Here is a 13000-nt window from a genome sequence, read left to right as displayed (position 1 = left end):
TTATAGGTCATGTATGCGCTAGTGTCTACTGTGATTTTGGCCTCCTTAAGTTTAATATGCCTGGCAAAAATTCAGAAGAGAAATATGAAAACTCAGGTAATTTCTGGTTAATATGCATAAAAGGAAATTTTTTTCTCAAAGTCTAGAAATGGAAGGCTTTTTGACTTGCCAAAGCATAAAAATAATAATAGGATTGTGATTGGTTGATTGTATTTAAGATTTACTTGGCACTATGTGATAAAAGTTTTAATTACTATTGATATGTTTTAGCAATGTTGGGTGATGATACATTAGATTATATACATTTGCTAGAAAAGTGAAATAGAGAAAACAGAGCTGACATGATGGCATCCAAGAAGTAGGGAAAATATTTGTTCAGCATATGTTCTAAGGTAAAAACCACAAGATACAGGGGATATACAATGAGGAATATCAAGGAGAATAAAGCTGGGCTCCAGAGTCTGCCAAACAGGCATTCGAATCCTAGCTCTGCTGCTCTGTGATGCTGCGAGGCTATTCTGATTATAGTTGCTGTATGACAAATGATTCCAAAACTTGTAGAGTAACAGCCATTTCATTTTGCTGCTGATCTTGTGGGTCAGAACTTTAAGAAAAGCTGAGCTGGGCAGTTCTTGCTTGGGGTCTCTTACGAGTCTGCAATCAAATGCTGGCTGGGATGCAGTCATCTGAAAGTTAAAAGTTTGACTAGGTTGAGCCAGATATGAGAGCAAGATGGCTCCCTTACATGGATGACAGTGATGCTGGCTGTCGGCGGGAAGCTCAGCTATATTCAGGTGATGCTCCAGCATGACAGCCTTTCAGATGGCAAAGTTCTTACATCGTGGTTATCTTCTGCCAGAGCAAGTGTTCCAATGGAAGCTGGAGGTAGATTCGTGGCACTTTATAATAAAGCCTTGGAAGTCACACAGTCATTGGTAGGAGCAGTCTACTCTATTGGTAGAAGCAGTCACGACCCAATAAGAGGTTTCCCATAAGGGAATCAAACCCTGCCCTTTGACAGGGCAGTGGAAAAGCCACATTGTAGAGGACGGGACATACGACTGCAGCCATCTTTCTAAAATAAGATCTGCCACAGCGGCCTTGGGAAGGTAATCTTCCTAAAGCTCAGTTTCCCTGTCTGTTAAATAAAAATATAATATCCTATATATATAAAGGATTGTTGTGATAACTAAAATAATGCTTATAAGCTTAGCCCCCTACTAGGAACCCGGTGAGGGCTTAATCAATGCTTGCTGGAGTACTGGAGCATGTGGTGCTTACTCTAGCTTCCACTTTACAGGATTAGGATACAAAATCATGTCATAACTTTGTAATCTTCAAATTTAAGTGCCTCTAACTTCTCTCTTGCATATTCTCGAGATATCATCTCCTCCTTGGAGTCTGACCTCCTGTGACAATATCAAAATTCTTCTTAAGTCCTGGTCATTCACTTTCTTGACACTGCTCCGAGTCCTCTCTTTGCTAGAGAAAATTATTGATTGCTGACAGGTATCTCCACAAAGACAAGGCTGCTCAGCCCTTCTTAAGGCGTCTTTTCCATTCTAAACTATTTCTCTACTCAAGCTCCAAATCATCCCCCCAGGCCTTTCATTCCTTAAAGATGACTCATTCCTTCTCTCACTGAAGGAACACAGGTCCCTGCAAATAGCGTTTCTTAACACCCTCACCTTCATTTCCACACTTAGCCCAACCTGCACTTTGTTCTTTCGTCTCAAAATAGTCTCTTCTGGTTTCTAAGGCAAAGTCCTTCAGCTGTGCACTCAGTTCTCATTCTGTCCATCTTCTATGAGACCTCGCCACACTGATTATACCTTCTCTTATATCTTAATTGCTTCCTCTAGATTAGCACTTTCCCTTGAGTCTATCAACTGCCAGAACCTTTCTAAAGCAAAATCACTCTACCAACCACACCTTCTTCAATCTTGCTTCCCTGTCAGGCTGCTGTACTTTCACGGCTGCCTCACTGCCATCCATTCTTTACTCCCTGAAATGTCTCCTGCCCCATCTTTGTAGAAACTATTCTGACAAAGGGCTCCTGGAGGCCTCCTGTTTTAAGACACTGAGTTTTGAGGTGGCTTGTCATACAGTAAGTTAACTAATCACGGTGATCAAGCCAGGCTCTTGACTCACATGATGAATGCATAGCCCAGTCTTTCCATGTCAGCAGTAATACAGAATAAAGCTAATGAATTATTGTGGGGGCTTTGAATTTCAAGTGAAGGAGTCAGAGAATATTTAGAGTCTTGTTGTTATTGCTTTTAATCTGAAAGTCTCACATTAAGGAGGATTGTGATTAGAGGGAATGTGGAGCAGGATTTTAAAAGAAAATTAAACTTTTTAAAAATATGTGTCTGTCTTTTCCTTTTTCCTGTTTGCTCCCTGGCATGAAGATAGTCTCTCTCTCTGCATCCTTGAGATCCAGTCTAACTAGTTTTTCACAGGAAGAAATCAAGGCCTGGAGTGGCCAAAGGACTTGCTTCAGGTTTCAGCCCTACTAAATGACAAGATTTTGTACTCACTTAGATGCTTTGCCCAAGTTACTAAAGCACCCTGTACTTCAAAGGGATAGCTATACTTAACTCAAACGGTTGTTGAGGCATAAAACAAGATGATGTGTCAGGTGCTTGACATGCTGCAAGGGCTCACTAATAAGTGAGCACCATTTTTTATTTTAATAATAATAAAAAACCTGTAACTTTCCTAAGCTCAGTGTATAATGCTCAAAAGGTAAAAACAACAAAAAACACAAAAACAGGCCAAATTTGAATGAATTCTAAGCTCAAATATCTTTGAGGTTGTATATTTTGCATTGTATATCCTACTTTAAATAAGCCCCCTTTGCAACATAGAACAGGTCTTAAGTGCTTTCTGCCCTAGTAGGGTACTCTCCAGGGGTCTCTGGTGTCAGAAACCTGAGTGCAACTAGCAGTGGAGCATAAGGAAACCAGGGAAGGGGTCTCAGAAAACCTAAGGACAGTAAGACTGGGCCTGACTAGGGATCTTCTATCACATCTTTTCCCGCTTCACGCTTTTCTGCCAGCTTGTTTTCTCGCATTGACCACTGGCTTTCTCTACACTGAGAAAACTAGCTGTTCAAAATTTTCAAGCTTTTCATTTTGTAGTTCCAGACTTTGAGTCTTAATCCCAAATGGCTACAGACTCATCCTCTAGAAGAATGTACTCGAGAGTGTTAGAACACAGCAACTTGTGAGAACCTAGGGGATTACAGTTAGAAGTGGGATAGGGTATGTAGCTCACTGCCCCAGGAGGAAGTGGCAGATAAAGCCAAAGAGGCTCATTATACCTTCATTTTCTCCCATGTCTACTGCAAAACCAAATCTATTTCAGGTTCTGAAAAAAATAACATTATAGAACCTTCATGGTTTGGGCAAAAGCACCTTAACTTTAGAAGGTCCAATTCTCACTCATGTGAATATTATAGTACTGAACATGAAAATATGTACAGTAAGACAAAAAAGGTATAAGAAGGTTATTGACGCTGGTAGGGATCAACTATAAGAACTTTCTAATTCAGTTCAATTTCCAGTTCTGTGTGGATCCTAACTTTTTTTTACCCCTTCTTTCTGTAAAACAAAACCCTTTTCACCTGAAGAAAAACAGTCCGTATTTGCAGATGCTAACTTAATACGTGTTGCGTTTTATAGATTGATTTGTATTTTAGGAGGCAGCATTCCATGGTGCATTATTCTCAAACTTTAGCCATTTACTTTTCAGCCCTATGATTTCTGCTATACAGAGTAGCACTTTCACTATTTCTCTTGTGAACTTAGATGTCCACTTTAACCTTATGTTTTTCTTTGGCATACCAGTTACAATTTTCCCTAGTAGAGATGACAAAAATGACATAATTTAAGAGATGTTGACATGTACCTTCTCACCGTGGGAAACACTATGGTGGAAAATCATAAGTATTCAATGGCTCATATCTGCAAGAAATTTTGTTTCTGAATTGAACACATTTTTTTTCATAACAATTTGGATAGAAAAGAAAAAAAATCTATCTTCAGTCCTAGGAGAAAAAAATTAAAAAGCATCCTTTATCCTTTGGCTAAGGGGATAAGAGTCTATTTTTTCAATATGGTTTTCTTATTACACAATACATAAATGCATTTTTCATCTACAAAGCTAAAATATTACAGTTAAGACTGAAATCCTCTTTGATCATCACTTCCTATTAGGGTCAATCCAAGTTATGAATTCAGAGTGTATCCTTCCAGACTTCTTCCTTGGCATCTGGTCACTGAAATCTCTGTTGTGTTTAATGGTTAATGATTGGTCAGATTTCCTTAAATGCCTTGAACCCGCAAATCTCCCACTCTTTGTCAAGGGGCTCTGTATGGGAGAGCACACTTTCGATCCACAGGGTTTACATTTCTCTCTCAGCCTTCAATCCCCGCTTACACAGGCCTTAAGAGCAGTCAGAAGTGAGAGACTGGGGCATTATCAGATCTTTCTTGAGCATATGCATAGCCTGGCCCATGCATGTGGCCTTCCATAGAGACTCTGAGAACTGTTACAAACTTTTAAAAACCCCCAATGGATATCTTATTTCCCAGAATGTGATGTGTTTGGTCAGGCTCTTGTTTGCCAACTGGTATCGCAGCCTCAAGTAGTGGCAGGGTTAAACAATTGTATTGATTATATTTCAACAAATGCCCTGGGTATAAGGCTTTTCCCACAGAATGAACTCTCAGGCCGATTAAATAATAACACCCTGCAAATGAATGTTTGCAAGGGAGCTGTGAGACTCTGTTAAACAGTGACATACCCTGGGGACAAGACATTCTGAAAGATATTCTGAGGTACTCCAAACCCACTATGCTCCCCGTCCAGGTGGCTGTGAGGCTGCTGGTTTTCAAGGCTATTGTGGAGCTGAGAGGGGGAGTAAATTTAGATAAAATACCACAAAATCTGATATTCAAGTGCTACAAACCTTTGGTTAATTTCTAGCATTCTGAAAAGGTTTCCAGAACTTTTGGGGCAACTTTTTGCCAGTGTTTTTGTTGCTTTTATGAAGAAGCAGATTAATAGATGTCTTCATTGCATCATTTTTGAAGTCTCGTTCTCCATTTACTCACTTCTGATGAAGACGAGTACAAGGAAATGTTCTGTTAGAAAACACCATTCATGCCACAGTTTTGGTGGGAAATGTGTTCAACTGCAGAGCAAATGCCTCAACCAACAAGGACAGCTACTATGTCTGTGGGAAACTACCATTCCAGAAGAAGACCTAGAATTGCCATGTCTTTCAAATTCCAGTAGAATCTGGAATCTCAGTATTTTGTGTGAAATTTCCAAATTATTGACAGCAATTAAAAAAAAAAAATCGAGACATTATAAATAACACACCCATGGCAAAAGACCATGGTTTGGAGCCGCAAGAGTACTATGGATCATATCACTGCTATGTGAACTTTTCCTACCAAATGAGTCAATGGAGTTCAATTCAACAAACTTTTTTTTTTTTTTTTTAGATCTACTTTGTGCCAGATATTGTGCTACGTGCTGCAGAGCTGAGACTTGTTGCACGGGCATACGTTCCTTTCCCCTAGTTTTTGGGGCACTTGGAGTCTAGCAGTGGAGGTGGGAACTTGTTTAAGTCACAACCCTGAAAAATGGGTACCTGTACCCAGATTTGTCAGTTTTAATTAGCCGAACTCAAGGTATCCTGAGAGGTATTTAAAAGAGTCAAGGTATCCTGAGAGGTATTTAAAAGAGTCACTCTGCAGTTCCATCTGTTTAGAGAAGTGATAAAGTGAAAGTTGCATAAATCCTTCTGGGGCAGAGAGCCAGAGAGCCAACTTCTGACCTACATGAAAAGCACTAGAGGTTGAATCCCGTAGAAATTTCTTTCCTAGTTTATTCACTCATTTGAGAGAGCATATCCCCTAGTTGCTTCTTGAGAAAAGGTGGACAGGAGGTACTCAGGAGATCTTACGTTTCTAAAAATGTCTTCATGATACTTGACAGTTGAGAGTAAGCAGGTGGGAACTCTTTTTCAAAATCTTGATTTCCTTGTTTATTTCTAGCTTCCAGTGTTGCTATTGGTGAGAGGAAAGCCATCGTGGTTTCTAATCCTTCTATGTGATCAGTTTTCCTGTTTTCAGAGCTTCTCTTGGTCCTAGTGTTTTGAAATCTCAAGATGGCATGTCTTGGTAGAGGTCCTGTTTTCCTCCACTGTGCTGAGTGCCGTCGTGCCCTTACATTCTGGAAACTCATGTGTTTGACCATTTCCTCCCCTACATCTTCTGTTCCTTCTGGAGTTTCTATTACTTAGATATTGAATATCCCTGTCTTATTCTAATCTTTATTTTTTTCTTCTTTTTGGGTTATTAATTCCAGCTTCCAACCTGTCTCGAGTTTTTAAATTTGCAAGAACTTTTCCCTATTTTTCAAGCATTCCTTTTCAAATAGCATTCTATCCTTAGTCTACAGATGACTTATCTCTTCTCTCCTCTTTGGAGATATTTTTCTGAAGCTTCTCCCTTAGCCTCTGATTCTTCCAGGTTGTTGGCTTTGGACTTTTCATTCATGTCAGCAGCTGTTATCAGATGTCAGGTTACCCCTGGTAAAGCTGGAGGACTAAAAGCTGACAGGTTTGTTGACTGAGTGTTTCACCTTAGGGCAGTGGCTGTACAATGGCATCACCTGGGAATGCTTTAAAAAACACTAATGCTCCAGAAATACTCAATTTATTGTTGTAGGATGTGATCTGGGCGTAGTTTTTGAAAAGCTCCTCCGGTGATATTACCGTGGAGCCAAGGCTGGCTGAGAAAGTACCACCAAAGGGTGCTCTGGCTGAACCACTTCACTGAGGATACTTAGATATTTTTGGCCCACGAGGCTCGTGAGGTGAGACTCTTAAATATTTTCTCACATGCCTATGTTAACTTGTTTTCAATAATGTACCTTCACTCTCACTGTGGATCATATCTCCCAGTCCAGGGACTTCGTTTTTCCTTCTCCTAAGGATGAAGTGTAGACTTCTGCAGGAGTGGAGGGGCAGTTGTCTAGCTGCGGCGGGGAAGGGATTTTATGGATCTAACAGCATTTTAAACGGCTTTCAACAGATACTATTTTAGGCTCCTCTCCCTCTTCACCGTCACTTCAAAAGGGCATGCTTCTGTCCAATTTTTGAATCGTCAAATTACTCTGCACATAAATTACGTTGGTGAACATTTCCCCCCTGATAAATCAGAATTAGGCTTCCTTCAGTTAGGTTTCCAAACTTCTGGTGCTAATAACTTCTTTCTTCTCAGTGTTGAGGGGAGTTGTGACTTAACAAAAAAATTTCTTTACTGTGTTTTCAGTGGAGTGTCAGGAGCATGCAAAATTTGATGTGCTTAAGAATGGTTGGTTGTCATTCTTTGTATAAGAAAGTGGAGCTCTGAGTTATCAACAACTCTCCATAAGCAGTTCTCCAGACATTATCCCCAAATTAAAAAAAAAAAAAAAAAAAAAAAAGATAGTAGAGATCCCTAGCAAACAATCTAAACATAATGATGACAATGTGGCCATAGTAGGAGCACTACGCTTTATTGCTGTTGTTGTTGTTGAATGAAACCTGGAAGAAGGAAGACAGGGGTCAAAATTTTGAGTTCATCATGGAGTGGGACCATCTAGGTGCTGGGTGACCAGACCTAGGATCTGGGCTCCCGAATTCTGGATATAGATAAAATGTTAGGCGAAGAGGTACGTTATTCATACAGACTCTGACAAAAAAAAAAAAAAAAAAAAAAAGGCAGCCCAGAAGCCTATATGGTCCACAGCCACATTTTAGTTGGTCCATATAGGGAAATTTTAATTTTTCATTTCTTTTGAAACATACTGATTGCAGGACCTCCACCAGCAGGAGCTGGGTTGCAGCTGCCCCTTCAGATGGCACAGCAATCATCATGTACTATTCCTCCTGCCTGGCCTGTAAAGGCATTTGAATTTGCAATTTCTGGGATATGGCTTAAAATTTTAAAATTAAAAAGTAACAACAACAACAAAAGCAATCCTTTTTATGGCAGAAGAACCCTGCTAAAGTCAGAAAGAATTAAAACATTTATTGGGCATAAATATATTACATATACACTAGAGATATAGTTAGGTATTACATATAGCATAGTATTTGCAAAATCTATACATTAAAATTGATATGGCAGTTTTAATACAATGTATATGAAATAGTCTAAAATTTACAATACAGGAAAACATATGATTATTTATTTTTCCTCCTAAAGTTGAAAAGCTTGGAATGTATGTCCAACAGTGAGGTAAAACATTTTATCTTTCAATTTAAAGAATTGTGCAAGGATAACATTCGAACACATTCAATTAGGGCACTTTTCAATTTTGACAGGAATACTGAATTACTGTAGCCAACGAAACATAGAAAATGCCAACATTTCAAGTTGATAAGAACAAGGCAGATAATATGAAAAAAATCTTTTAAAAAAGTTTTCTTTTTAAATAATTTGAGGACAAAGGGCAGTTTGCTTCAACACGACTAGAATTTCTTGTGCTAGGGATGAGTCTGACATATAGAGCATCAGAAAGCCACTCACTCATTCCTACATACTGCAAAAGGGCAGAAGAGGCTAATATGACACTTTATTTTATTGTTCATGTGTAATGGCAATGTGTATAATTATATACCAGTATCACGTACACTTATTCGTGATAGAAAACAGTGCCAGATAGAGTGATATGTTTTGACTGAAGGGATTATAATGAATACCAAATAATGGAGAGCAATAAAATAAAGTGCTGTCAGCTAGTGTTTTGTACACTTTAGCTTTCTGGTGGTTAATCTGGTAGTATGAAAATCTCAAAAAGATTGAATATTCATAGCAATTTTGGCCTGAAGTATTATTTCATTTTAATAATCTCAACAAATCCAGAGAATTTCTTGATAGCAGCAGTTCTGAAGTGTTTCCAAAGAGACTTTTTTTGCCCCCTGCAAACAGGGTTCTTGTACTCAGTTGAATTTTCATTGCTCAAAAACAATGCCTTCTCCCCCAAACACCTGCATGAAACTGTTTCAGAAAATGCAGATGCAATGTTATAGTGGGTCATAATACACACTTAAGTAGAGGGATAAGTTTTGGAAGGCCAGAACCTTGGCACAAATGTATTTACCTTGATGCCATCAGTTTGCAGGCTAATTAAACTAATTATTAGTAACAAAATGCAGAACTCTCTAGTACTTACTACATCAATATAGGCACACAGAATAATTCACCGATCTTAGCACTTTAAGAGATGATTATGGTTTTTTGGGTACATGTAAACGTTTCAATCACTGATAATGAATTTTTTTTTTTTTTTTTTTTGGCATTTAATGCACTAGATGCTCTTATCTTCAAAAACACAAGAAAATGTCAGAAGATTGATAATACTACAGATGTTGCCAAGGAACAAGACTGACCTAAAATTACAAAAGTATAAAACACAAAAAATAACATGCTACAAAGGAAAATTAGTACATAAGTACATTAAAAATTTTTTACAATAAATAAAGATTGCACTGTAATTGGCATTTAAAGTACTGTATGCAGAATATAGTATAAATAAACCAAAAACAAAATAATGTTGGTTTCCCCATGACTTTGGTATGGGAATATTATAAGCTAGTATAGGATACTGCATCTTAAGACAACACAGACCAAGCACAAAATCGCTATGATTGAGAAAAACCAAGTAGCAAAAATATACAAAAACAGAAGCAGGGGGATACACTGTGTCTGTTGCACCCTTTTGGAATATATTTGCACCTCCAACTCTTAAATGTCCCTGAGGTACGTGAACATTATGGACTTCATATAAATAATCCAATGACTTTGGGTTAAAATTGATTATCTCATGACTCAAAATAAACATGCAAGAGTAACACTTTGCACTCCAATAGCACCTGTTAATCAAGGATCTCAAAGCACTTACAAACATTAGAATCCCCATTTTATTTTATTTTATTTTTAATGCATGGGAAAACTGAGGCACAGAGAGGTAAAGTGACGTGTTCAGGTCACGCAGCGAGTGAGTGACAGACCCAGGGAAAGAATCTAGGCTCCTTGACCCCCAAACGCCCTGTGCTTATCACCAAATACCATTCCCTTTCCACACATGGCCAGGTCAACCCCACAAAAATAGGAACTACAAATTTAGAAAACTCTCTTTTGGGTTTTACCAGTTTTCATCTGCTGTTAGATTAGTATTACGTGCACTGAATTAAGATATTGAAATTCAATCACTTCATTGATACCTCAAAGAACAGCCTAAAGGCGAATCTTTCGAAAATAATGAGCTGACATATAAGAAGATTGCTCACAATTAGTGTAAATCATGGACAATGGGCAGAGGCACTAAACTGTCACCAGTTCTTGTCATATAATTCTGGTCAAACATAACAGAATATAATTAACTCTAGTGATTAGATTAGAAGTAGTTATATACAAAGACAAACAAACAAGTTAAAGCAGCTTTTAAAATAGCTGAACAAGGAAACAACTAACTATTGCACAATGCCCTCTTAAAGTTACTGCTATGAATCGACGTGGTAAAATCTACAATGCTCCATAATTTATAGGTGCATTTTGGTTACTTGATTTCTTAGACAGGCAGCTCATAGTGTTAAAATCATAAGAAATACAGATTATTAAAACATTTTAGATTAAAGTACACATTTTGATTTAAATGAGCTAAACACAGTTAAATAACCGAGTGACAATATAGTTGTTTAGGGCAGCCTTATCTGAGTGAACACATCTTCTGTATGTTGTGCGGTAATACTCTGAACAACACTGAAATCCTAGCCCTGTAACTACATACACTGTGATTCACGTTCACGGATATAGATGGTCAAGACATAAGAAGTGACTGGTGAATATAAATTACTAAACTGTAACATGGAAAAAAAAAAAACCAAAAAAACAAAAAAACCCCAAAGGTTTAAAAAAGACATCAGTGAAAAGAGAATAAAGGCAGATCTGAAAGTGTAAAAGAAAACATAAGAAAGCTAGCATTTGGTATCTGGTTTGTTTTTCTTCTTCTTCTTTCTTCTTCCTCTTCTTCCTCTTGTTTAAAAAAAAAATCCAGTTTAATTTCTTCCTAGTTTTGCATTTCAAAAAGGTGCACCAAAACACTGATATTTTTTTCCTAGCTAAATCTGTAAAACAAGAGAAGTATACAAATCAAAGAACAAAAGGGCTTAAAAAGGGGATTATCTGAATAAATGTGTGTATTAAAATGTGTAGCATTAATTAAATTCATACCTCTAATTTTGTTGGGTTTGTTTACTTCATTAAGAAGTACTGTAATATAAAGGCAAATAAAATGGACAAAGTTGCAAAGCCAACCACGATGAGGGCTGCAAACTGTTCATCAGTAGGCATCATGCTCTTCATTTTGGGATCATCTAAGCTCCCCATGTCCCCTGAAAGCATGACCTCACTTCGTTGTAATACGAAAGCTGCAGAGGGGCTGAAAGCTCCGCATAGCTCCTGAGAGGTGTCTAAACAGCGACGACACACACACACGCGGAACCTGTAGTCTGTGTTGGTCTGGAGGCCTGAGATTTGGAATGTGGCTTCTTCTCCCTTGTACACCTTCAAGAAAAGGAAAAGTCTTGCTCAATTAATTTACAACAATACTTTGGCCTCTAAAGCGATAATCATACAATATCAGGAGACTCGTGGTCTGGGTCGGTTTAAAAAAACTCCATAGCAACATCAACACAGAAAGGTATTTCTCCTAATCTGTATTTCATCCACGAAAAAGGTATTCCAATCCACTCTGAATAAAACATAATACAAAATTCAGTGACTCTGACACTGACAGACAGAGATAAGGCACTGACTAGAACTGTAAATCATAAAGATGCATCTAGCTAAGTTTTAACACTAATTTAGGCTATAAATCAGAAGATGACTAAATTCTTCCAAAGGGCGCTATGATCTTGGTCCGCAGAACAAATTAAGGTTTTTTAATGGAAACCATTAAAAAAAAATAAATTGTACAATGAAATGTAAAGTTTCAGTTGAATGTTTTTGCCAGCTGGATATACCATGTAAACAGTACTCCATTAAGCTATCCCACCTCTACCCCTAATAGGTAAACACTATTCTGACTTCTAATTCAGTTTTAACTAGTTTTGCCTGTTTTGAAGTTCATATAAATGTAATCAAGGAGTATGTACTTTCTTGTGCCTATGAGATTCATCTATGTTACTGAATTAGTAGTTGTTACTTTTATTGCGAAGTAGTGTTCTATTATATATCTATACCTCAACTTATCCATTTTCTTTTTGATGGATATTTGTGTTGTTTCCAGTTTGGACTTTTTACCTAATGAGACTGCTACGAACACTTCTGTGTATATCGAGGACTTAAGTTTTCTTTTTCTTGGGCAATACCTAAGAGTAGAAGTGCTGGGTCATAGGACAAGTCTATATTCAATTTCATGAGAAACAGCTTTCCCAAGTGATTAAATCACTCTGAACTCCTGCTAGCAAAGTATTAGAGATTCAGTTGCTCCATACATCCTCACCAACATTTGTTATTGTCAGTCTTTTACATTTCAGCCATTCTAGTAGGTGAGACAAGAACCTCATTTGCATTTCCCTGATGCCTAACAATGTTTCCCACATTCTTGTGCTTACTGGTTATTCATATATTTTCTTTTGTGAAGAGTACGTTCAAGTCTTTGTCCTATTTTTAATTTGTTTGCTTTTATCAATTTGTGGGGGCTCTTTATATAATCTAGATGTAAGTCCTTTGTTAGATATATGTTGTAAATACTTTCTCCCAGTTTTAGGGCTTGCTAATCATTTCTTGAGTTTTGGATATAGTCCAATTTATCACAAATTATCACTGAAATAATTCAGTGATCTCTCTTAAATGTTTCCTCTCTGTATGACCAATCCGTTTTTTTTCCATTAAAGATCTGGAATGTTTTCTTCCCCTTTGTTAATTCT

General features: G+C 37.6%; 1 protein-coding gene across 5 annotated transcripts in view; it reads right to left on the bottom strand.

The window, feature by feature from the left end:
• Positions 1-8073: 8073 nt before the first annotated feature.
• The window catches only part of FNDC3B (fibronectin type III domain containing 3B), a 296648-nt gene continuing 291721 nt past the window's right edge, over positions 8074-13000 (bottom strand). For 3 of the 5 annotated variants that reach the window (XM_039865044.1, XM_039865045.1, XM_039865042.1), the window contains one exon: positions 8074-11633. In XM_039865044.1, coding sequence (XP_039720978.1) covers positions 11322-11633 — 312 coding nt within the window. In that variant the 3' untranslated portion in view covers positions 8074-11321. The remainder of the gene's footprint in view (positions 11634-13000) is intronic. The other 2 variants (XM_039865043.1, XM_039865041.1) reach the window with 2 other exon arrangements.

This window comes from Pteropus medius, unplaced genomic scaffold (assembly GCF_902729225.1).
Source record: "Pteropus medius unplaced genomic scaffold, Ma_sr-lr_union100, whole genome shotgun sequence".
NCBI classification, from domain to species: domain Eukaryota; kingdom Metazoa; phylum Chordata; class Mammalia; order Chiroptera; family Pteropodidae; genus Pteropus; species Pteropus medius.
The sequence above is the reverse complement of the archived record's forward strand: the minus strand, read 5'-3'. Positions and strand labels throughout refer to the sequence as shown.